At 51.4% G+C, this 23,943-nt stretch overlaps 1 protein-coding gene across 2 annotated transcripts; it reads left to right on the top strand.

The window, feature by feature from the left end:
- The first annotated feature begins 490 nt into the window (after positions 1–490).
- On the top strand, positions 491–15,114 carry INSYN1 (inhibitory synaptic factor 1). Of its 2 annotated transcripts, none has more exons than XM_079126165.1 (3): positions 491–630; positions 1,036–1,756; positions 10,635–11,426. In XM_079126165.1, the coding sequence occupies exons 2-3, from the start codon at positions 1,601–1,603 to the stop codon at positions 11,355–11,357; spliced, it is 879 nt and encodes a 292-aa protein (XP_078982291.1). In that variant the 5' UTR covers positions 491–630; positions 1,036–1,600; the 3' UTR covers positions 11,358–11,426. The 2 variants fall into 2 exon arrangements, with proteins under 2 accessions (XP_078982291.1, XP_078982292.1); XM_079126166.1 differs by lacking the exon at positions 491–630 and having other exon boundaries at positions 1,618–1,756; positions 10,635–10,709; positions 10,805–15,114.
- Positions 15,115–23,943: the final 8,829 nt, after the last annotated feature.

The following is a 23,943-nucleotide window of genomic DNA, read 5'->3' as shown; positions in this document are numbered from 1 at the left end:
AGCCCTGGGAGCGTTCTCGCTCCGGGAAGACTGCCGGGCTGGGCTGATCGGATCCTCGCGGCCGCCCAGGGCGACTTGGGCGCTGGAGCGCGGACGTTCTGGGTCCAGGCTGAGCGCGTCCTGGGCGCCTGGTGCTGCCGCTCACTAAGGGCAGGGCAGGGCAGACCACGGAGGAGCCCGGCCCCAGCCCATCTGGACTGGACAGAGCAAATCCCGGACAGTGCCAAGCCCGGGGAATGCCGGGCGTGGGCTGAGGGGATCCCAGCGCCCTCCCAGCCCTCCGACTTTGGCTCGCGCGCTCTGACCGGCCGGGCGTCGTCTCGGCCGCCCTGCGCCCGGGTCACCTGTGGCCTAGAGCCCTGAGCCCGCCGGACCCTCGCTCGTTCCGGACCCGGAGCCTGGCGGGTGTCGTGGGGGATTTTTCCTGCCCTCTTGCCTGGAGCGCGGAGGCCCCGCCCCCTCCCACCGCCCAGATGTCTCCGGCCGCGGCTCGGAGAACCTCCCTGAGGCCAAGGGCCGAAGGGTCCAGAGAGAGAAGCCCGCCCTAGGGAGCCTTGGGGGCCCCCCAACCTCGTCTTGGGGCTTGGCCCCCGACGCTGCTTGGAGGGAAGGCCGGTGCCCCCACCCTTGGTGAGTGTTGGAGTCGGGCTTCAGAGGGAAGGCGGCGCTTGAGGAGGGAGGGTCCGCTGGGAACGAGGGCACCCTGGGGGCACTGGGAGGAGGATGGAGGACGGGAGAGGCCCTCTGGTGTACCAGCGGAACCAGGCTTGACTAGGGAAGTGGGGGTTGGGGAAACCGCGGCCAGGGTGCCCCAGAGAAGGCTGAGGACTTATGCCTCTAAAGCAGGGGCTCCCCCCGACTCCCCAGAGGAAGGGTATGCTGAAAAACATCTACTTCCACCGCTCCTCCCAACAAAGAAAAAATAAATAAATCCCCAGTGAGGAAGGTGCAGGCAGGGGAGAGGAGGGAGGAAGCAGCATTGCCGGCTGGTGCTGCAGCCTGGGAGGGCTGACGCCAGGCTTGCTCTCTCTGCAGGGGGCTGCCCTCCTCCAATCCAGCTCCCTCTCCAGAGCCGCCCACATCTGGAGCCCCCTCCACATCTGGAAGACCCTGGCTTCGTCCCTCTGCAGGTGTCAGTTGCATCCAGAGACCTCTGCCTTTGCAACTGCCTAGGAGTTGTGAGGGGATTACTGCTACCTTCCCCCATCCCAAGGGCATCCCTTACCCTTAGTCCCTGCAGAGTCATCCCCCTGCCTCTTTGTCTAGGCTCAGGCAGAGACCAGCTCTGCACACCCCTAGGCACCTCAAGTCCTGGAGCCCACTTCTGGGACCCAAGGCCCCTCCCTCTGCCCTCTTGTGTCCTCACCTTGACCCTCTCTCTTAGACTCTGTCTCCCTCTGGGTGTTCATTTTCCACCCAGAGGAAGAGCAGGCGGAGTGGCAGGGGGCAGGGACTGGGTGAGGGCTGCCCAGTGCCAGGGTGGGCTGGGGGGCCGTTAAGATGTGGAGCTCTGCCCGGCTGAGGGGGGCTCCGTGGAGGAAGACGCAGTGTGTGCCCGGCTGGGGGGAGTATGGGCAGGCCTGCGGCCACGTGGTGAAGGATGAACATTCGGGGCACCCCAGACCTCGGGCAGCCCAGTGACGACCCCAGCAGTGGTGGTGAGCGGGAGCGGATTCGACAGCGCATGAAAATGGTCATCGGGCAGCTTGAAGGCATCCTGCGGGAGCTCAAGGAGGTGGCCAAGGAGCTGAGGGAGGTAAGCAAGGGCTGTACAGGAGCCACACAGACCTTAGACCAGCCTTCCTGGGCTTGGCACCAAAACATGTATGTGTGTTTGAGTGTACCAAGCCATGTGCACAATATCACTCTGCTGGGGACTTCTTTCCTTCTCATTCTCCTTTCCTCAAATCAGCTTTGCCAAAACTCTTACCATACCCTAGAGGTGGAGGGGCTTAGTGCTGCAAAGATTGCTAGGGCAGCATGTCAGTGGGCCCAGCTCCATGGTTAGCACTCGGGGTTGCCAAGGTGGCCAATAAGAACTAAATTTCACCACAGCTTCTTACTAGGAGATACTCTTCTGGGACTCGGGCTGACCCTTGACCTTACCATCTACCTCCTAGACTCTGAGCTGGTCATGGGGGCTCTGCCAGAGTGTGGATGGCTCTACTGAGGCAGTTTCCACTGCTTGAGACCCTCAGATATCACACAGATGTTCAGAGCACTTGTTTAATGCCCCTGCCCTCCCTGCTCTGGAGTAAGAATGGGTCCAGGCACTAGTGGATGCCAGGTTTCCTCGTGTAAAATGGCAGGGACAAGGATCCCACCTAAGGGGATGTGTTCCCCTGCCAGGAGGGATATTATTGAATGGTTTTGCCAAGGCTGAAAAATCACTGGGAAATGCTGGGAATGTGTGCGTCCCTCTCTGTCTTTCTAAGTGGAGCCCGGTTTAATTACTGCTTCCCACATCGCTGGGGTAATGAGGTACACATGTCGTTGGCCCTGCCCCCTGGGCTACGTTCAAGCCCAAAATGCATGACCAGCGTTCTGAGCCACTGACCTGAATTTGCCTACTGGGTGCCATTACACCAGCCAGGTGGGCTTTAGGCAAATTTCAACTCCTTGTAACCAGGGCCCCTGCAGAGATACAGGGAGAGTGATTGAGCTGGAGTTATGGACACAGGGAGAAGAGGGTTTTAGGAGAACTGAGGCAGTGGAGCAATGATGGGTACCAACCCGTCTGCCAACATAGCATTCCAGCCTGGTCTGAGCTAAGGAACAGGAGTCATTTGGAAGGAGCTGTGTTCAGAGCTGGGGAGCAGGTGGGTTTACAGAGATTCTTGGATAGGTACTGCCATTGGGCTGGATAGTCCCTCTGTCCAGGGTCAGCCTCATGGAGCCTGCCAGGAAATCCAGTCTCAGGAGGTGGGAATGACTTACCTCAGGTAGATAAAAGCAAGGGTTCTTCTGTGCATGGATTGAGTTGGCCATGGTCTGGGCTGAACATCTTTAGCAGTACAATTAGAAAGTCATAGACCAGAGCCCCCCCCAAGCAGCCCCTCCTCCTCCAACCTCATGGGTTCTAAGAATTACAATACCCTCTCCCACCTACTTTGGATACTCTTCAATTCTTTCAGTGCTATGGGACCTGTACAGAGTTTCAATCTCGGGCAGGAGCATGGAACCCATGCCCCAGCAGGCCCATGCAGAAGGAACCAAGATTGACTCTAATCTTGGGTCTCAACCTTGATACAACTTGGCTTACTCCCAACTGAGCATCTTCCACCACGTGCATCCCCTCTCCCCACAGCATAATCATCCAGATCTTAAAGGGATCTCACAGGTAATCCAGAATAGCCCTGTACATTTACTCTCAAAGAAACTGACAGAGAGGGACAGGGATTTGTCCAAGATCATGCAGCCTACCAGGGGCAGAACTGCAGCTAGAACCCAGGTTCCTGATACCTATTCTGGGTCTTCAGCAGATGGGCTACATGGTAATCTCTTTGCATTTTGACAGGGGCCTTCAAGAGAAGGCTTTGATGCTATGGCACTGGAATTTATTTGCCGAGTGTCTCCATGTCCCCCTTCCCTTGTCACACTCACCCACTACCATGCCTTTCATACCAGAGCTTCAGAGCATGGACTGTGCAGCCCAGAGGCCTGAGACAGGACAGAGGAAGATGAATCCCTTCCCCCAATACACCCTGTAGGCCATGTGCCTCCACCCAAGACTTTGGCAGGTTGCTATGGCAACCAGAGTCTACCCGTATGCCACTGCCTGCCTGCTGCCAATGGCACCCATGGGGGGGGGGGGCTCAAAGCTCCCTCATTCCCCAGGCAGGGTCTGGATGTGGGGTGATGGGCAGGGCAAAGTAGGTGAGACTCAGGAAGGCCCAGCAGAAGAGGTGCCATGCCTGACTTCCTATGGGATGGGATGTCAGGAATTGGGTTACCAAATGAGGGTACCAGGCCCTAGTTTGGAATTCACTCCCTGGAGCCTGTCATCTTGGCTCTTGATTCTCCTAAGGGACCGTAAACCTGATCTTGCTGGCTCTCCACAGTCTCTTTGTGTGGTATTTTTCCTTTGGGGAAAAGGTCAAGAAGGTAGCAGGCGTTTGTTCCCTCATCACACCCGACTCCCTGGGCAGCATCTGCTCAGTCCCCACCAGTTCTACTCTTATATCAGGAAGGCAAGACACTAGGAAGTGGAGGCAAGATTCACACAAAAGACTGTCAGGTGAGCTGCATAGGATGCTTGATGGGGGAGCAAGGCAGCAGCAGAGAGGAAGGACTCAGCTTGATTCCCCTCTGCCAGCCTCCTCCTGTCTGCAGGCTCTGGGCCCCCTGGCCTCTAGACACCACTAATCATGGAAGACCCTTCTCATCCTCTTGAGCATACATCCTGAAATTCACTGAAGGATGAGAGATACTAAAGCACTTCTTCCCCAACCTCCAGAGCCTCAGTTTGCTCATCTCTGAAATGGGGACAATGATGATTTGTACCTCATAGTGATATTGCAAGGATTCATTGGGGGCTTGGCATATAGGAGAGGGACCAACACTACTGACACTCCTAAAGGATTTGGAATTCCCTATCCTGTACCTCCCCCTCTCTCCCTAACTCCTGCTCCAGCTCTGCCACCAGCTTCTCTGGTAACAGGGAGCAAGATCCCATGGGTGGGGAAAGCCATTTAAAAGACTAAGTGAGGTAAGGAATGCAAAAAGTGCTTTGAAAGCTAAAATTATACTGCAGAGGTATGTGACAGTCAAACATTAATTAGCCCTCATTTCTCCTAGATTCCCCAATACTCCAGGATACCAGGCCAGTCCCAGCAGGCTTTCTAAGCACCTCAAAATTCCATGGATCTTAATTTAGAGATGTAGCACAACCCAGGGGCTAGGAGCACAGGTCATGTGACCAAATGTCTTTGCTTCAGATATGAGCTGCATCCTGTGTGAACTTGGGAAAATTACTTTACCTCTCTGTGCTTGTTTTCCCATCTGTAAAATGAGGATACCAGATTTTACACCACCCCCACCCCCTGCCCCAGGGTTGTTGTGAGAATTAAAAGAGGTATTATATATAAAGTACTTAGCATATCAATGGGCCCAAAACCAGTTCCATATCTGTTAGGTTTTTGTTTTTTTGGTTGGGGGGGGTGTGGAGGATGGCGCCCAGGGCCTTGTACATGCTAGGCAAATGCTCCACCGTGGAGGCACACCTGGCCCTCTGTTAAGGTATTATTATTAATAATTCTAGCACCAGCATGCCCCTCAGCTCCACGTACAACTTTGTTTTCTGGAGCCACACCAGTTTATTAGCCAGGAACAGGGTCAGGGCCAGGTCCTGACCTCCTGGCCTGGGCCTGTTAGTGTCACCTGCATTAAGCAGTCCCATACCAGCAAGAAAAGGGGATAGTGACAGTGACAGGGTAAGAAGGGAGTCTCCAATAAGGTGGCTTTTGAAGAGAGACACAAAGGAAGCGGGGGAGGGGTGGGGAAGGTGAGTGGCTATCCAAGGGAAGAGCATCCTATGCAGAAGAAGCCTGCAGCTAGAGCGGAGTGAGCAGGGAAGAGAACAGGAGTTAAGGCCACACGGGTGTGACGGGTGGATTCCAAGGCATCTTGCAGAGCATGGCCTGGACTTGGTTTGTCCTCAGTGAGAATCACATACCGTCTTCAAGAACTTCCTGTGTGTTTCTGGGAGGGAATCTGCCTCCCTGCTGTTCCCTGCTGCTCCCCAAACCTTCCAATGTTAGGTTTCAGGGTCTTTCTGTCCTTGGCCTGGCAGATGTTGAGCTCACCTTGAGCAGGTACTTAGCCTCTTCCTCCCTGGGAACTCAAAGGTCCTTGTGCTGACCACCTGTATCCCCCATATCATCAACAATTCTTGGGCCAGAAATAACTTAAAGGCAAAGTTGCCCACCTTGGCCAGAGCACCTCAGGGAGGGTGGAGGAGTGGGCACAGTCTTTCCTAAACCTGGGGTGGCAGTAGAGTGTTCTCCCACCTGATTTTCACAGGAAACAGGCATGGTGGCAGCCTGTTTCCTGGCTGCCCCACTGTGCAGTCCCATAGGCAAGGCCTGTGTATGAAGGTGGCAGGGAAAGCCAAGGGCCTTGTGAGCCTGAGATAAATAAATGTGGCCCAGCCAGGAAGCAGCTGGAGAAGGAGAGGCTGGGGACCACAGGGCCATGCCAAAGTGGGTCAGTTCCATCACCCACGGCTCAGCACCAATTGTGCAGTTTTTTTAATTATTATTTTCTTCTCACCTGCCTCTCCTTCCTTTTCCCTTTGCCTTCTCCTACTCAGACAGATTCACTGAAACTCCCTGGCCAATTAGGCCAAATTGTTGGATGAGAGCATGAATCACGGTCAGCTCACTCTGCCTCTCCCCAACTCCACAGCCCCCCAGGAAGATAATAAACAACGTAATCACAGAATTAAAAAATAATCAGTGGTCATAAATAATGCAGAGTCTCCAGTTATGTAACCAGCTGCCCGGGGAGCTGGGAGAGAGGGAAGGAGGTAGCAGCTTATCAGGGGAGGTGGGGGTTGGGTTTGCTGGATCCCACATTCCCGGGTCCTCAGTCCAGGCTGCAGGACCTTAGGGAGCACAGATGTGCCTTCCTTGAAGAGTGCTCAGTCAGAGCTGAAGGACCTGGGCCAAACAAAACAGAGGTGCCAGGACTGTGGAACCCTTCCTTAACAAAAAAGCCCCCAGCAGTTTTTATTAAGCCTTCAGTCAACCCATCCACTCAGTCAATAGCTGTGATTTTGAAGTACACCAATCCTTGTGCCAAGTTGGGGATACAACAGTGGGCAAAACGGACCCAGCCAGCCTGCCTCTCACGGGGAGACAGACATCAACTACTTTATACCATGTATGCAGAGAATTGTAGCAGTGTCAAATACTGTCCTCGACTGCAATTCGAGGAGGCTTCCCCCTGGAAGTGAGGAGGGAGTGAATTCGAGAGGAGGGAGGGCCCAGGGGCAGCTTTGAGGTCAATGGAGTGCTGAGGGGTAGGTACTGAGAGGACTGGCCTGGGAAGACGGAGCCTGCTTGCTGGAGAGGAAAGGGAATGTTAGGGATTGTGTTTAGGAGGCTCAGGAGTTTGGGGCTGCAAGCAGAGGGGTGACATGGTCCTGGTGGTTGATCAGAAAACTCCCTGGATGGAGAAGGCACTAGACAAGAAGTTGCTGTCAGTGGGAAAATTAAGTGGGTACAGTTGTTCAGGAGAGGGAAGCTAAGGCTGTGACTAGAACAGAGGTTGGAGACACCCCTGGGATAGGGCTATGCCTGGGGCTCCCAATGAGTTCTGTCACAGCCTTCAGCCCTGCCCTTCCTCTTGAGTGCTTGCTCTTGGCACTGAGTAGGTCATTCTTGGACTTAAGGTATAAGGCCCAGAAGTCAGAGTTGACTTTTACTCTCAGCTCGGCTCCTTCTAGGCTCTGGGCTGCAGTTTCCCCATCAGCAAGCAAAAACAAGACAGGTGAATTCAACAGTGCCTCTCCAACTGCTTGTGACTTTGAGGTTCTCTGATTCTGTGATTTTTATGGTTCCACTTCTCTCTCTCCCCCTCTTTTTCCTTCTGTGTATATAATTATTTCCCTGCACTCCAAGACAATCCCAAATTACAGGTAGGCAAAATGATTATTAAATCACAGAGAAGAATCACAGGTTACAAGACATCCAAAGCAGAGAAGCAGGTAGCACAAGGCCTGCCCGATGCGTGCCCTCCCCAGAGGCCCATGAGATGAGGCACCAAGGTTTGGGGACTGACCCAGGCCCCTGCATAGAAGCCAGGTACCCTTGTGCACATGGCTTTCCTTTCTGATTCTAACTTATATCATTGATCAAGTGGATGTGACCTACCCCACCTAATAGACTGGGCCAGATTTGCCTGCAAACCTCACAGCCATTTGGCTCATAGGACCTTCTGGTTCTATTCTACCTGGAGAGAGGTCTGCTTTAGGCAAAATTGGTATTACCCATGTCAAGGCTGTGAAAGGCCCACCATATCCCAGTATTCTGCCCCACGCTTGGAAATTTCCCCATTAGCGTGTCATTCATTTGGTGAAGAACTGATTCCCATTTGCTCTTGGCCTGGTGCCAGGGACCTGGGCATGCACTCCTGCCCAGTGGTGCATAGCAGATATTGGTAGGCTACGTTTTTCCCCAGGCTTTCCCAAGAGCATTAGGTCAATAAATCCTCACAGCAACCCTATCAAGTAGGTACTACGAGAATTCTTTGACAGAGAAGTTAAATAACTTGACCAAGTTCACAGTTCTGGCTCCAGAGCTCAGGTTCTTAAGTTTTGGCTGTTCTAACTGCAGTTTAATCTGTTCAGTCTTCATCAACCAAGCAAGGAGGGGAGTGTCATCCCTTTTAATAGGCCCCAGATCATAGCTTGGAGGTGGATTATCACATCTGCTTAAGTTCCAACAGCCAAGAGGAAGCAGACTTAGGACTTGAACCCAGGCTCCCTCTCTGCCTTTCCTTCATACCTCCAGGGTGGAACCCAAGAGGGGCACTAAAGAAGAAGGGAAGGGTCAAAAGGGAAGGCCTTCTGAGCAGGTGGCCAGCTGCGGCTTCCCGGATGGGAAGAGCGTGTCCAGGCCTGGGGCCCATTGGTGTCATCCTCACTGAGCATCAGGAAGCCTGGCTTCCTCTCTTAGTCTCTGCTGTCTGAGAGGTCACAGCCAAGTCACTGGACACCAAATTCCTCCTGGCAGCCCGGACCTCAGGCTGCAGCAGCTTCTCAAGAGCCCTGGGGACAGTGGGGAAAATGGGCGAATGGGTGTGGTTGCCTACCTTGCATTTTCACCTGAACTGAATCCCCAGTACCCAGACTAGTCCCTAAACCAGCAGTAGCAACAGCAGGGAGTATCATGGTCTCATGGGTGGAGGTAAGACTCGAGCAGGAAGGGTAGGAAAGCCTGGCACATAGTAGGTGGTCAGAGGCGGGAGATGATGTCATTTATTCCCAAAGCTCCTTGGAGTCCTTCCACTGCCCTTCTCATTGTTTCTTATGACACTCTGGTGAGTTGGCAGGGCTGGGAGTCTCACATCCACTTGGTGGTGAATGAAGCTGAGGTACAGAGAAGTTATGTGACTTGCCCAAAGACACACAGCAATGTCTAAGCCAAGTCTAGCCCCCCAGATGACCTGACTCCTCCAGCTATTCTGCAGGCCAGAGCCGTTCCTCGTCTGGGGCCATGGTAAGTGGACCTCCCTAGGCAGTGACACCCAAAACAACTTCTTAAACCCACCTCTACAACACAGTCCCCTAGAATCCCAGAGGTAGAAGGAACCTTGGAGATAAAACTAGTTCATCTCCTCTCCCTGTCAACAAATTGAGAAATTGAGACCCATAGAGTAAAAGAGTCAACCAGGTCACCTGCCCCTGGCCTCCAACCACTGACCCAAGCTACTCCTGACAGCATTTCTGCCCACTTCCTCTTTCACCTCAGGCCACTCACTATCCCACCCCTTGCCAAGCATCTAGCACATTCCTGGACAGCAGTAGCCTTCAGTACATGTTTGTTGAATTAAGGACCTAGTTGATTAATTAATTGACTGCTATGGCTCCAGGTAAAGAACACCAGCTGGCATTGGGAGCTAGATTCTGGTCCAGATGACTCTCTGTGTTTCTCTGTCTCTGAGTCTCTGTCTCTGACTCTGGGTCCCTCTGCTTTGCTTTCATTGTCTTACTATTTTGTTTGTGGACTGAATCTTCTCTCTCCTTTTTAGAACTCTGTCCTCTGATTGATGTGCTGACAGAGGCCCAGGCAAGGGGCTGTCCTAAGGCAGGGCCACCTGCATGGAGGCTCAGAGCTTCACTTTACACAGGGCAGGGAAGGATGTGCAGTGACCGCCACAGCTGAACTGCCTCCTAAGTGCATTTAACAAGCAGCTCTGGCCAAGAATGCATGGTTTCTTTATTGCTTACCAAATAATGCTCGCTTTATTCCTTTTCCAAACAAGCCAGGATGGATCTCTCCTCATTGGTGGGCAGGGAAGGCAAGGAGGGAGGAGGCTCTGGGGGCACAGGGGTAACCCAGCCAGTGCCACACACCTGCTGTTCTTATCCTGAAGGGCTGGTGGATACCCATGGGAGAGTCCCCAGCCAATGTCAGGAACTGTCCAGGAAGCTTTAGGAAGCCTGAACAGGGTCCTTCCTGTGGTCACCCTCTATTATTTCCTCTTTGAGGATGGCTAGGCCTCTGAACAGGCTTGCTGAACACCTTCAACCCTCTTTAATGGACCCCTCTCAAATGAAGATAAAACCCTGATCACCAGGGCAGCTCCCCAGAACAGAACCTTGGGGTAAGGATGTTTAAATGGATGGAATGCAGAGCTGGAAAGCAGTCTCTCCTCCCCCACCCCAAGGAACTGAGGAGTGGTGAATTGGCCTTGGGGAATGGCCAGAACAAGTTCTGTACATCCTGGTCCAATTCTGGTCCTTTGGGACCTCAAGAGAACAAATAAACCTATGACCTCAAATCCAGTCCCATCCTTTAGAGTCACCAGCCAGGAGGTCTAGCAGGGCAGGACAGAGGCACACTCACACCTCGGGGTTACTCGGGCCCCTCCCCCAGCCCCTCTCATCTCCTCTCCCCTTCCCTGGCTAGGTGGTGAGCCAGATCGACAAGCTAACGTCTGACTTCGACTTTGAACTGGAGCCAGATGACTGGACCACGGCCACTGTGAGCAGCACCTCTAGCAGTGACAAGGCGGGTGTGGGTGGCCCCTTTGACCTGGGCCATCTGGACTTCATGACAGCTGATATCCTCTCGGACAGCTGGGAGTTCTGCTCCTTCCTGGACGTCTCCACACCATCAGACTCCGTGGATGGCCCTGAATCAATGCGACCAGGGGCTGGCCCTGACTACCGGCTCATGAATGGCAGCATGCCCATCCCCAATGGGCCACGAGTGGAGACCCCCGACTCATCCAGCGAGGAGGCCTTCAGTGCTGGCCCTACTAAGGGCCAGCTGCCCCAGCGGACCCCAGGGACACGGGAAAGGGTACGGTTCAGTGACAAAGTGCTTTACCACGCTCTGTGCTGCGATGATGAGGAGGGGGACGGTGAGGAGGAGGCAGAGGAGGAGGAGGTGGGCCTGCCCCCTGAGCTGCCCCATACGGAGACCCATGCAGCCCCCCTCAAGCCCTCCCCAGTCCCCCATAAGACAAGGCGCTCTCCACTGACTGGCCGTCACTCAGGACCCACATTGGCTCCAGAACAGACCCGAAGGGTCACAAGGAACAGCAGCACCCAGACAGTGTCAGACAAGAGCACGCAGACGGTACTGCCCTACACGGCCACCAGACAGAAAGCCAGGGGGAAAAACTAGGGGTTGGGGAGGGGGATGGGGTGGGCACATAGAGCTATAAATATATATATATATATATATATATATATATATATATATATATATATATATATATATATATTTAAACAAACACAGTCATAATAAAATTTAAAAATGCTAAGGATCCGGCCCCGCAGGGCCCAAAGCTTTCACAGAGCTCATCTTAGACACAGATGCCCACTCACCTCCTCGGCCCCAGGAAGCATGGTGAGAGCCCACCCTCCACCCCTTCTCATTGCAGGGCCCCTGAGGAGGTGTCTGAAAGTACGTAAGTGAGGTGGGAGTGGTCTAACCTGGCAGGTGGTGAGCACAGTGGTTCTAGGTGGCTGCTGGCTGGGTCATGTCTTGGGAGAGACTCATCTGCAGAAGGCAGGCTCTAAGAGAGCAGTGTCAGATGCCAGGGCTCAGTTGGGATGGTTGAGTGACTGTAGGACTCAGGGCCCAGGGGTTGCATCGCTCTGGCTGGGCCCTGGGTCGCTTGCACCCCCATCTTTCTGCTCCACGGCAGACAGACTTTTGCCTTTCTTTCCCAAAGGAAAATTTACCTGGATAGATACAATTCCACCTTACCCACTTGCATCTTAGGATTTCCAGGGACATAAAGGAAGGGCAAACCTCTCCCAAGGGACTGGGAAGCTGGGCTTCCACAGAAGTTGCAGGACTGGGCTGGGCAGGGTAGGGGCTTGTTTAGAGGGCTTGGATCATTCCAATCCTTGCAGTTCCCATTCTCAGCTCATCTTCTGAGGATCAGAGCCTCAGAGCAGATCCTTAGCCAACCTCTGGCTTGGCTCTGAGCAGAACTAAGATGTGTATGAGCAACAGGCAGCAGTCCAGACAAGGCTATGAACCAGGGCCACACACCAGCCCCTAACCACCTTTGCCAGGCAGCCAGCAGGGAGGGGAGTGCAATGGCCCTCCTTGGCCCCTGCTTCTCCACACCCAGCCCCTGAGCCCACCTTAGCAGTTTCTTGAGCAGAGACAAGGGAAAAGCCAAGAGGCACCGGGGGCTTCACCTAGGACATGACCTGCCAATAGGGACAGCATCTGAATTTCCTTGGGATGGTAATCACAATCATTGCTCACATTTATAGAGCAGGTCTCTATGTCACTATATGCCAAATACATTTTATAGCATTATCTTATTTAATCTTCACAATAACCCAACAAGATAACTATTATGATTCCCATTCTTTCAAATGAGAATTACTGAGGTTCAGAGAACCTCAGTAGTTGCTAAGTAACTGGACTTAGGTCATAGAGCCTATGCCATCCTGCCCCTCATGAGCAAGTGGTTTCCAGACTGTACATGGCTCTGCTATCTAGCCGCTGTGTAACCTTGGGAAAGTTCATTTGCCTCTCTGAGTCTTTCTACCTCATCTATCAAGTGGGTCTATAGACCACCTACCTCACTGGCTACTATGGGACTCCAGCAAGATGGTGAATGTGAAAGTGCTTGATAAACTACAGGCACTGGATGGACTGAGGTCAGTGCGACTCCCATCCCATGTTTCAGTGATTTCCAAGGCAGAAGAGTCATGAGTGTGTGGAGAAAGAGCTGCTCCCTTCCAACCAGAGGTCATCCCTCAGTCACAAGCAGCACATCACTTTGTCCCTCAAAGCAGCGGGCAGTAAGGAGATGGCTACCACTTGATTTACTGTCCCTCACCCAGAGCGGAGAGGTGGTGCCAATGGCACAGCAAGGACCTGGCTCCTGGGGGGCCCTCTGCTGCACATTTCAATTAAGGCAGTTAGACAACCCTCCAGGGACTATCCAGAGGGGACCCCCATGTGAGGACTAAGGAGGACCTGCCTAGCAGGCCCAGCAGCACCCCTGCCCCTACCTGGAGAGGTGCTACCAGCCCAGGCGATGGGGAGCCAGTGAGAAGGTGCAGGCCAGTCTGGAGTGATGAGAGGATACAATCAGGAGACCATCAGCACATCTAGGGTGTTCTGAAGTGTGGGGTCTCTCTTTGGGCCCATGGTGAGATCAGAACCCTATAGAGCCAGCCTGCAGCCTCCAGAGTGGAAATCCAAAGATGAGGTGGATTGGTCCACGTCTGCAAGCCAGCAGGCAGAGCCCCTCTATCAGCCCCAGGAAGCCCCAAGCAGGTGATTCTGATCTTTACAACCATCAGGGAAAAGAATCCAATAGAATAGTTTTCCTATCACAGAGGAAGAAACTAAGGTCTGGAGCCAGGGTTCTCAGAGAGAGCCCTGAATAAGGATGTGTCCCCTCCCAGGAGATTCCCCCACCCTGCCCTGGCTCTGTGAGACTGTATGTGGTTATGGCTAGCGTTGTGTCACTTGTACCCAAATGGAGCAAGTGTGTCCTGGAAGTGTGGAGCGAATTTTGAAATGGATACAAGTTTACTTTGGTGAAAGCCCAGAAAGTACATGACTGCCAAACCCAGTGGAGCTCTGGGGTGGGATCCTTACCACTTCTCCTAACTTGAAATGTAGAATGTGTCCACTTGAAGATAATTATGACTATGTAATAAGCTGTTGAGCAGTAGAATGGGCACCTCCAGGGAGTGAGCTCCCCATCCTTGAGACAGATGTAGCCATCCCTGGACCCTCCTCCAGACCTGCCAGCTCCAGCCAGATGCAGTGCTTCCTGCTCTTCCCTGCCTCTAAACCCTCCCAGGTGTCTGGGTTTCCTCCCCAGAATGGCCCACCAGGTCTGCTTCCAGGAGGTCTGATTCCACTAACCACCTACTGTGTGCACAGACTTAAGCTACATGCTGCTGTGAAGGAGGCAAGAGGGAGCCAGGCGCTAGTGACACAAAAGAGCTGTCATCAATAGCTCCTGTTCATTGATCACACACTACAAGTGAGCATTGTCCTAAGCACATGCCTTATCTCATTTATTCCTCATAGTAAATGATGAGATAAGCCATTTTACTTACGCCTATTTTTTAATGAGAAAACTGAGGCTCTGAAAAGTTAAGTCACTTTGCTGACAAGCATATAGGATGAATTATGGACGAGAATTCAACCCCCAACTCAGTGACTTAGCACTCAAACATCTGCTGCAGTCCAAACGCATGATGGAACCCATGCTCTGGTCCCTCAGGATGAGGATGAGGGCTTGGCAGCCTGAGAGCCAGGGGACCTTGGGAAGTGGGAAGTGAGTTGAGAGAAAAAAGTGTATGAACATAGGTCAGTGTTTGGAGAACTTGGCTGTTATCAGCCTGAATATCACAACCCCTGACTCAGAGCCTGGCACTGAATGCATCTTGGGTTCAATAAACGTTGAATGAATGAACGAACCCCATTTGCAGAGGGGATATCCATTGTGCATTAATTCAATCAACTTTTATTGAGGACCATCTATGTGCCAGGTCTTGTGTCAGACACATATACCCATCTCCCTCCCCTGTGAAGCTTTGTAACTAAGGACCAGGCAAAGTCAAAACTGAAGGGTTTGGGGTTTCAGCACTGAGAAGCTGGAAATGACACTGGGTCCAACCCGTGATGACTGGGAAAAGGGGGCCAGGAGTATGAAGCAGGGGACCAGGTTGGTGAGGTAGCCAGCCACTCTGGGGCATGCTCTGCAGGGATGGAGGATCCTAGCCTGACACCACTTCTATAGGGTGGGGATACTGCAGAGTGTCTAAGAATGACGAGGCATTCCTATATCTACTTTATAAACAAGGGACAGAGAATGCAGCCTACAGAAGTGGTCTGGTGAAACCAAGGGCCAGAAAGGAGGGTATGTTATTCAGAGACCCCAGAACCATCCCCTGTTCTTAGAGACAAAGCATGGGTAAGTTAACAAGAAGGGAAAAGGGGGCATGCTGGGAATTCAAGAGACAGTAGACCCAGCCCTGCAACCCTCCCTTCTGAGTTCCCCTTCTCCTGTCCCAACACCTCCCACCCAACCTCCTGACTTGTGTAAGAAAACTGACACTTACTGACAACTTAGTAAATGCCAGGCTCCATGTCACACCTTTTAACTGACACTAAATGGCAGGTTTAGTTGGGCCCAGTACAGAATAGGTTGCTCAATAATTGTTCATTGAGTAAATGGGTTAACCACAGTCTTCATTTTACAGGTCAGGTGAGGAAACTGGTTAACAAATAAGGACTTTGCTCAAAGTCACACAGGCAGTGATTGGCGGAGCTGGGACTCGACATGGCTATTATGATTTACGCTGTATATGAGAGCTAGCATCTATGGATCACCTACCACGTGATCACCTGTATGAGGGTCACCAGGGTTCAGGCCCCACCTTCATCAATTCAGCTTGGGCAGGACTCCTAGAGTCTCCCCCTAGTTTCTGGTGAGCCTGGGACACTAACTAGGTGACCCAGAGAAAAGCAGCTCCAGGTTCAAAGTGCCCTCCTCTTCTACCTCAGGCGCAGCCAGAAGACCAGCCTGCCATCTAATGCCGAGGTCTTACTGGTTTGGGCTTACAGGGCTCTGAGAGCAGGAAGGGAGTGCTGGGGTGTTCAGGAGAGAATTTTGAGAGAAGAAAGGATTTGAAGTAAACCTTCCTTTGGAATGGGGAAGTGGAAATGAAAGGCATTTGGAGCTGGTAGAGCTTTAAAACAAAGATGGCTGAGGTGACCCTTGTGGCAGACAGTAGTGAGGCCTTGTTCAAACAAAGAGTGCACATTGGCGCAAACTGGGAAAGCTGAGATCACCGTCAGCAAGTGACTTCAGAGCTCTCCAGCGCCCTCCGAGGCACTCCATCCTCCTGACTGTCGGGGAAGGAGGCAGGGGGCTTGTCTAGTCTGATAGACTAGATAGGTCAGTAGAGACTAACAAGAGAGGGGCCCATTTAAAGGATAGCTAAGAACAGCAAATAATTAGCACATTGGTAAGTGAAATAATTTACCTTGAACTCTTGAAAATAATTTAATCCTACAGAGCAAGTTCAATATCCCGCCTGCAATGCTTTCCCCACCTTTCAGGTCAACAGGGTGGGACACCAGGGCCTCATCATCTCCAGACATGTAAACTAGCTGGATTCCAGTGTGACCTGATTTGGCCCACCTGCCTGCCCTGCACCCTGACAGAGCACCCCCCTTTCCCTATCCCCAGCCAACCAGCCAAGGAGACCAAACGGTCTTGGATAGGTAACCTCGGGCTAATGTTGCCCACGGCTCAGGCCCTGTGCTGATCGGATCTGACTCCCTGCCAGGAACACTCAAGCTCACATACCTACCTGCAGCTCCGCTTTCCCTCCTGTTCCTGCTGGGATACGCAGAGGTCAGGAGCTTCCCACAGTAGATCAGACCCACCATGGCAGCTTCCCCTGCCACCATCTTAGAAGCACCACGAAACCCACTCTCCAGACCTTACCACATACCTGCCCTCCACCCTCAAGAAATCAGGACAGCTCGCTACAAGGTACAGCCTGTGGAGGAACCATGGAAAGAAGTCTAGGGCCCTGATCTTTGTGGTGTTTCCTTGACTCATTCTGGCCCAGGAGACCCTTGAGAGTGGAGAATTTGTCCTGAACCAAACAACAGAATGATTTGGGGAGGCTTCATGAAGAGAGTAGGCAGAGCTGAGTGCAATTTGGGGAGATGTGGAAGGGGGAAGAGGTTCACTAATAGGTAGTGATCCAAGAAATCAGGGAGAATTACAGAACTATGAAACCCCTCATAGTCAGGGAACTGGGTACCAACTTTCCTCTTTGCCCCCAGAGACTGACTGTGGGATCACTGCTAGGAGAAGGCACATCTGCCCCTACAACTCCGGGAGTGTGAAGGGTTAAATCCAGAAAATCGCCCAAGAAAGGCAGGTATGTCCCAGAAGTGATGAGCGCAGCACACATGGCGTGAGGAGGATCAGGTTGGCCTGTGATCCCAGACAGGCAGGGGAGCACCAGGAGGTCCCTGGGCTGTGGGTCAGGAGCATGAGGGAGCTGCTCAGTTTGGTGAACTCCCAGACAGCTCTGGGACTATTCCCTGGGATTCTTGGCCTGGCATCACTGCAATGTGGGTCACATTGCAATGTCCCTGGTACCTGAGAGTGAGGTCCTAGCCCCTGTCAAAACAGACTCCATTCTAGACTTGGTATAGGCAAGAGAAGATACTTTCTCAGGGTGGCTCACCATTCAAAGTCCAATTTTGCCCATTGAGCATGTGAGTCTCTCCAGGGTTGTGAAATTTCCTTGAGGAAGGTCCTTCTCTTGGGCTTCCTAATAAAAGGACTCCTTGTATTCTTCTGGAGACTGGGGGAAGCTTCAGGGTGATGTCCTCCTGCCCTAGGGTAGAGAACTCTGAAAACTTCTGGAGCCCAGAGAGCCCCTCAGATCAAGTTGACCCTACCCACCCTGCAGTTTTCTGGACATTTCTCTTCCTCTCATCTGGAGGTTGTGAATTGGTGGCCTGCACACCTGCTTTACTTCCCACATTGTTCGAAAAAGAAGATTTTACATAAAAATCCAGATTTCAGATTTCTTAGGAAAAAATCTGTTGCTATGAGAACACTGAGTTGGTACTCACATATTGAACTGGTCAGCAGGAGCTGAGCAGCAGAAACTCTAGTTGGGGTGGAGACCCACCTTGATAACTTATTTAGAGACAGGGTCTCGCTGAGTTGCTTAGGGCCTCACTAAGTTGCTGAGGCTGACTTTGAACTCACGATCTTCCTGCATCAGTCTCCCAAGGTGCTGGGATTATAGGAGTGCACCACTGCACCCAGCTGCCTCGCCATTCCTAAGTAAACCTTCCATCCATGTTCACTACTGCCCTGAGGCTCCCAACACACACACAGACAGCTGTCCCTCCTGGCAGACTGCAAACCCCATAAGGGCAAGAACAACTGACATGCTTCCAGAAGTCTGGTTGTCCCCGCACATGGCAAGTTCTCAGTGAGTGTACTTCTTGCCTCCACTCCGGCTCTCTATGGCCTTCCTGGGCCCTCAAGGTTTAAATGTCTCTTCAGGTTCAGAGTGTGGAGGAGCCATGATTCCTGAAGACTTATTGAAAAAGAGAGGGTGTCATGCTGGGTCTTGGGGAAGTGGAGGCCTGAGTGACCACTTTGCCTGAACCTCTTGCTCTTTCAGGCAGCTGGCCTCTGCTGGAATTTCGGAAGCACTCACCCAGTTCTGGTTTGTTTGGGGGTTCTTTTTTTGTTTTTATTTTTGCTTTTTTTTTTTCTTTTACTTCAGACATTGTCTCATAGCTGAGGAATGATTTCACACTTTTTAATAAAGGAATCTTCAAATCAAGTAGCCCTCATTGCTGTTCCATCAATCCACCAGAGCCACAGAGATAACTCATTCACTAAGTAATTGCCATGGTTCAAGTAATAGGTGGAACATTGTGAGATGTTAGCTAAGTGAATTTTGCTTAATCAAGTGCCTTTGCCCCACAAGGTGTATATATTCTGAAGGCCCAGAGGAACCCTAGACAAATTAGGTCTAGTTAACTACATCAGCATTGGGTCCCCCAGCTTCCCTGCTACTGGTGCCTTGGGGTGGTGTTCCATTCCATAAGCCCTCTAAGACACCCCACTGACTCTGCCTATCAGAACGCCCTTCACTTGGGGGTGCTGAGGGTATCTACCAGGGATACCATTCGTGTTGTACGTTATGGAAATAGCCCCTCAGTGCAGGTCCCCAGAGGACACCACAGGATTGATGCCACCTGGAGTTGGTAAACATAGTGACTCTGACATCTGCACAGAACCACAAGGACACATGGTCCTGATTCTAAGCTGAGACTGCTGGGGCCTTCTGGCCCAGGGTTCAGAGCCTCCTCTTACCTCATCCTTCTGAACTCCACACATCCTGAACAAGCAAGCACTGTGGTCCAGAGAGGTTCCCACATGGAACAGAGCAGGAGGCAGGGTGTGCCTACTGAAAGGGTCCCTTCTCTGGCCCCAGCCTGGTCCCAGAGGGCCATAATTCTTATCTCACTACCCCTTACCCCTGTCAGAGAGCCCATTCCAAAATTCCAGATGCAGAGAACAGGTTCATGGCAGCCTAGACCATGCAGGCAGGATCCTGGGGCCTTGAGGCTCATAATCACTGACTCCTCCAAATTTAGAAGCTGCCTGTAGCCCGGACTAAATGGTGAGAAAACTATCCAAAAGTGACATATTGTGAGGTCTCAGGCTTTGGAGACAGAGACTACATCTGAATTAGGGCTCTATCTCCTACTCTTGGACCTTCCCTTTCTTAAAGGTGTAAGACCTACCAACAGCACTACTGGGAAGGCTCAGTGACATCAGTGCAAAGCCCAGATGGACTGGCAGGATGCCACCGGTAATGTGTGTCCTTCTCTCTAAAAGGCTCTCTGCCTCCTGTCCCACTGGACCTGGGAAATGTCCTGAGCTCAGGATAAGGGACCCAGAAGGACATTCCGTTGTTGCTCTCAGGGTCAGTTTGCAAAGCATAGAGAGGACTCATCATCACAGGGGCAGGGCAGGAGCAGGACTGAAGCACATCCTCCCCAACAGTTAGGTTTTGTTGGCCCTGCAGGGCCAGTGGTATCCTGGGGTTTCTATAAATCTGTCTGCCCCCTAGGTAAGCATGCCAGGTACCAGCTAGAATCCTTTCTTTCTCCAGAGGCTTTGGGACAGAATCCCCCTATGCTGGAAATAAAACAGGAAATCTGTATGGGGACAGGAGGCACAGTCCAAGTGACTCATAGAGCTAGAAGGGACAATAGGAAAGGTGGAATGCAGACGGGCCAAGCAAGGCTTCAGCACCTGAGAGAATCACCTCATCTCTGACCATGTTTGCTGACCCCAGAGTCATGAGACACTTAACATCAGACAAATAGGTTGTTTTCCCAGGGCTCAGCTCCGGGGTTCAACTCTGCCTGCTGCCTCCATTCACAGCCTGCCTGTGTCTTGCCAGTGGATGACATGGAGGGACAGGCTGGGTTTGCCCTGCCTTAACAGGCTTCACCAGCCCTCCTCCCCCTAAGATCCCACTGGCCTGTGGTTATGGTAGGGCCTGGGATCTGAGCTCTCTCTCCTGGAGGCCCAGCAGTTTGTCACTAAACCCTCCCCTACCCCCACCTGGTTTTCAGGGAGCTTAGGTTTGTAATGTATTAGAGCCCCCTTTATTGTAGAAAAGGGAGCTGAATGTTCTAGGGTCTCACCTTCCTGTCCTTTCCCTCCTGGACCCACCCTCTTCCTCTTTCCCCTTCTTCTTCTTCTTCACTCCCCTTCCCTCTCTTCCATTCATCAAGTGCTAAGCAAGCACTGTCCAGTCATCCTTCACATCTTAGAAGCTGACACTTTTTAAGCTTTTTAAAGATGTAAGCTCTGAGCTGCAGATAGCAATAGAGAAGGGCTGCCTTGAATGAACTATTCTGATTGTCTGCCCAGGATGCATGAGAGAAGGATTCTGCTATGGGACTTGCCCTGACTAAAACCAGAGTTAGTGCCCAGAGAGAGGCTAAGAATAGGATTCAGTCTAGGGCAAGAGTGGGGCTCAGTGTATGACCAGGGTCAGGGGTCAGTCTTCTCTCCCCATTTCAGCTTTCTGATCTCTACTGTAAATCTTCTTCACTACAAAATGCAAACAGCCTGTAGTTCTTTTGCCTTAAAATCTTCAATGGAAGAGGGGGGCGGGGAGAGGGAGAGGGAGAGGAGAGAGAGAGAGAGAGAAAGGAAGGAAAGGAGGAAGAGAGAGAAAGAAAAAAGAAAGAGAGAAAGAAAGAAAATGAAACTTCAGTGGTTCCTTGTGGCCTTTATTGCCACATTTAGCAGGATACTTTCAACTCTCTCTGGTGTCTGATGCCCTCCCTGCTCCTTGCACCCCTACCACAAAGCTCTTGTTCAAGGCACACAAGCTGCCCACATAACCTGAAGCACCCAGTTCCTTTGTGCTGTGCTGTTCTCCAAGGCCCTATAGGACTTCCCCTGTCCCTGCCCCTCCTCAGTACTGTGAGTAGTTAGAAACCCGGATTCAAACCATATCTCCATCCCTTCCTTGCTGGGGGTCTTTGGGCAAATAGCTTAGCCTCACCTTGACACAGAAAGTTGTTTCAACACCTGTGCCTTGTCTGGTGCAATCTCTCCACCATGATCTCCTGGAAAAGCGTGAACACCTAGTTGCTCGTTTTAATCATTAGTTATTCCCCATTGGGTTTGTCACCTTTGACTACGACTCAGCATTCCATTCCTACCATATCCTCAAGCCTGGTTAGACTGTGGTGACTGGAAAGCTAAAAATGTGGGGGCCTTTCAGCTGAGGCTCTGTATGTGAATCAGGTTCCAGCAATTATAGGCACTTTGGCAAGACATGGAGAGAGCTGGAGGCTATGCATGGTCGCTTCTGGCTATTTTCAGCCGGTAAAACTGACCATGGAAATGCAGCAGTGATTCTGTTGAGTCTTCTGATTCCCAGGTGTGGAGAGGAAGCAGCAATGGGTTTCTGATCCCTGGACCAGGCTCTGGAAGAGTGTTCTTGAACCCCATGGTTCCAGCAATTCCTTACACCCCATGTTCTTTTGGCTACTATAACTAATTATCACAAACTTAGAGGCTTATAACAACATGAATATCTTTTACAACTCTATTGGCCTGAAGTTCACAGCAATTTTACGAGGCTGAAGTCAAGGTGGGCAACACCGTGCTCTTTCTGGAGTTTCCTTACCTTTTAATTTCTAGAAGCCACTTGCTTTCTTTGACTCATGGCCCCTTCCTATCTTCAGGCCAGCTTCAGCTTTCTCATCCCATCTCCAATTTTTGTTTTGTTTTGTTTTCTGACTCTGCTTTCCTGCCTCCCTCTTATAAGAACACTTGTGATGCTATTGGGCCCACCTGGATACTCTGGAATAATTCCCAGCTCAAGATTCTTAACCTCATCACATCTGTAAAGTCCTTTTAGTTATAAGGTAACATTTACAGTCTCCAAGAATTAGGACATGGACATCTTTGGGGACCGCTATTCAGGATACCATAGACGAGGAAGCTGCCCCATGGCTAGTGATTCCTAGTTAGTTCCAGAATATAGGAGTCTGTAGTTATTGCTAGAGACCCAACCTCAAGATGGCTCCTTTGGCCCATCTAACAATGTTATAAGCATCTAATACACTGATTTCAATTCCTTTCTGCTTAAAATACAGCAGCTTCCATTGATTGCACCATAATTGATATGCCAAGAGTTCTCCAAGTTGCAACTCAAATATCACCATGTCTGGAAGGTCTTCTCCTGTTTCTCCAAGGTTCCTTGCTTCCTCCTCTGATTCCCACAGGTCTCCTAGATAAAATTAGCATAAATGTTTATCTCTACTAGCGGGGTTATGACTCCGTATGCACTATAGCATGGAATCTAATGCTGATGAAGGCTGCATGCAGAAATGAACTAGAGGCCATCAGCTACATGCAGGTTGCTAAGCATGAAGCCTTGGATACAAGCAGAGGCAGTGATGCCCTGGGAAGGTGGAGGTCTGCCAACCACACAAGGAAGGAAGCCTGGGTAGGAAAGTCACCTCAACCTCACCAGCCATATCAAAGTTGGACACAAGTGAAACCAGGCATTCTTCAGCCCCTGGGTTACATTCCAATCTGGGGCTTTGTGGTCCTGAATCCAGAATGCAGAAACAATGGCACATGACAGAAGAGACAGACCCCCACAGGAAAGTGTCAGGAGTTAAATCCAGAAAACAACCAGTGAGCTGAGGATGGATCTTTTTTGATTGCAGGCAAGAAAGAAAACAGGAACTATGATGTCCTTAGTCCTTGACAGGACTTGACTATACCTCTCCTGGGACAGGACAAGCAGTGGGACCCCAGAACCCAGAAGGCATGGGTGTAAATGGAGCAAGTAAACTACTCTTTAAAATGTCAGATGCATGTAAGAAATTGAAGAAATGCATAAAAAAATTTAAACCTAAAAACAAAAACAAAAAAAAAAAAATTGAAGAAACTTTGTCACTTTTGATGGTGTGCTATGAAGATGGCACACAATAGGTTAGGGACAGCCCTGCAGAAGTCCACCTTCACTGGCAGGCAAGAACCAAAGAGCCCCAAATCAGAAAACCCAAAGTTATACTCTGACTGTGGCTAGTACACACTGTGACATTGGACAGACCTCTGCGTTCCCTGGGTCTCAGTCTCCTCCATCTACTAATGGGAAGAAAAGATACTGTGCCAAAGAGCTTAGGAAAAAAGAGGCAGGGAAGGTCAAGAGATCGGCGATAGGATGCTGGGGTTGGGGGGCAGGCAGCAAAGAGGCCCCGGCGGGGGACGGAAGGCCCGGAGGTGTGAGGTGTCACTAATGAGGTCCCAGCAGACAGGGCTGGTGTGAGCTCAGGAACCAGCCCTCCTCCATCCTGATGCTCAGCACACTTCAAATTAATAATTAAAATGCTTCCTGTCAGATTCCAGGCTGACACGTAATTAGAGCTGCTCTGGGCTTTAGGTGATGGGGATGAAAACAGCTCTTGTTAGAAAGAGACTTTGCTGGGGACCAACGAGTGAAGGAAGAGCCCTCCTTCCCAGATTTCTCCATGAAGTTCTCCCTTCTCTCTGCCTGCAACAGAGATATGGACAGGGTTTTCCTTCCTATGTCAGGACAGGTGCCATCCTAGCTGGACAGGAGAAGACAGCTCATGAGTTGTGCAAGGAGGGCAGGAAGGAGTCGCTTGG

This window comes from Sciurus vulgaris (assembly GCF_902686455.1).
Source record: "Sciurus vulgaris genome assembly, chromosome: 2".
Classification (NCBI taxonomy): Eukaryota; Metazoa; Chordata; class Mammalia; order Rodentia; family Sciuridae; genus Sciurus; species Sciurus vulgaris.
Note: the sequence above shows the minus strand (reverse complement) of the source record. Positions and strands in the feature narration are given on the sequence as shown.

Excerpts from the sequence above, each read along its gene's own strand:
- INSYN1 (XM_079126165.1), top strand. The coding sequence starts at position 1,601 with ATGAACATTCGGGGCACCCCAGACCTCGGGCAGCCCAGTGACGACCCC. Across the intron at positions 1,757-10,634 it reads TGGCCAAGGAGCTGAGGGAG|GTGGTGAGCCAGATCGACAA; the intron begins GTAAGCAAGGGC and ends TTCCCTGGCTAG.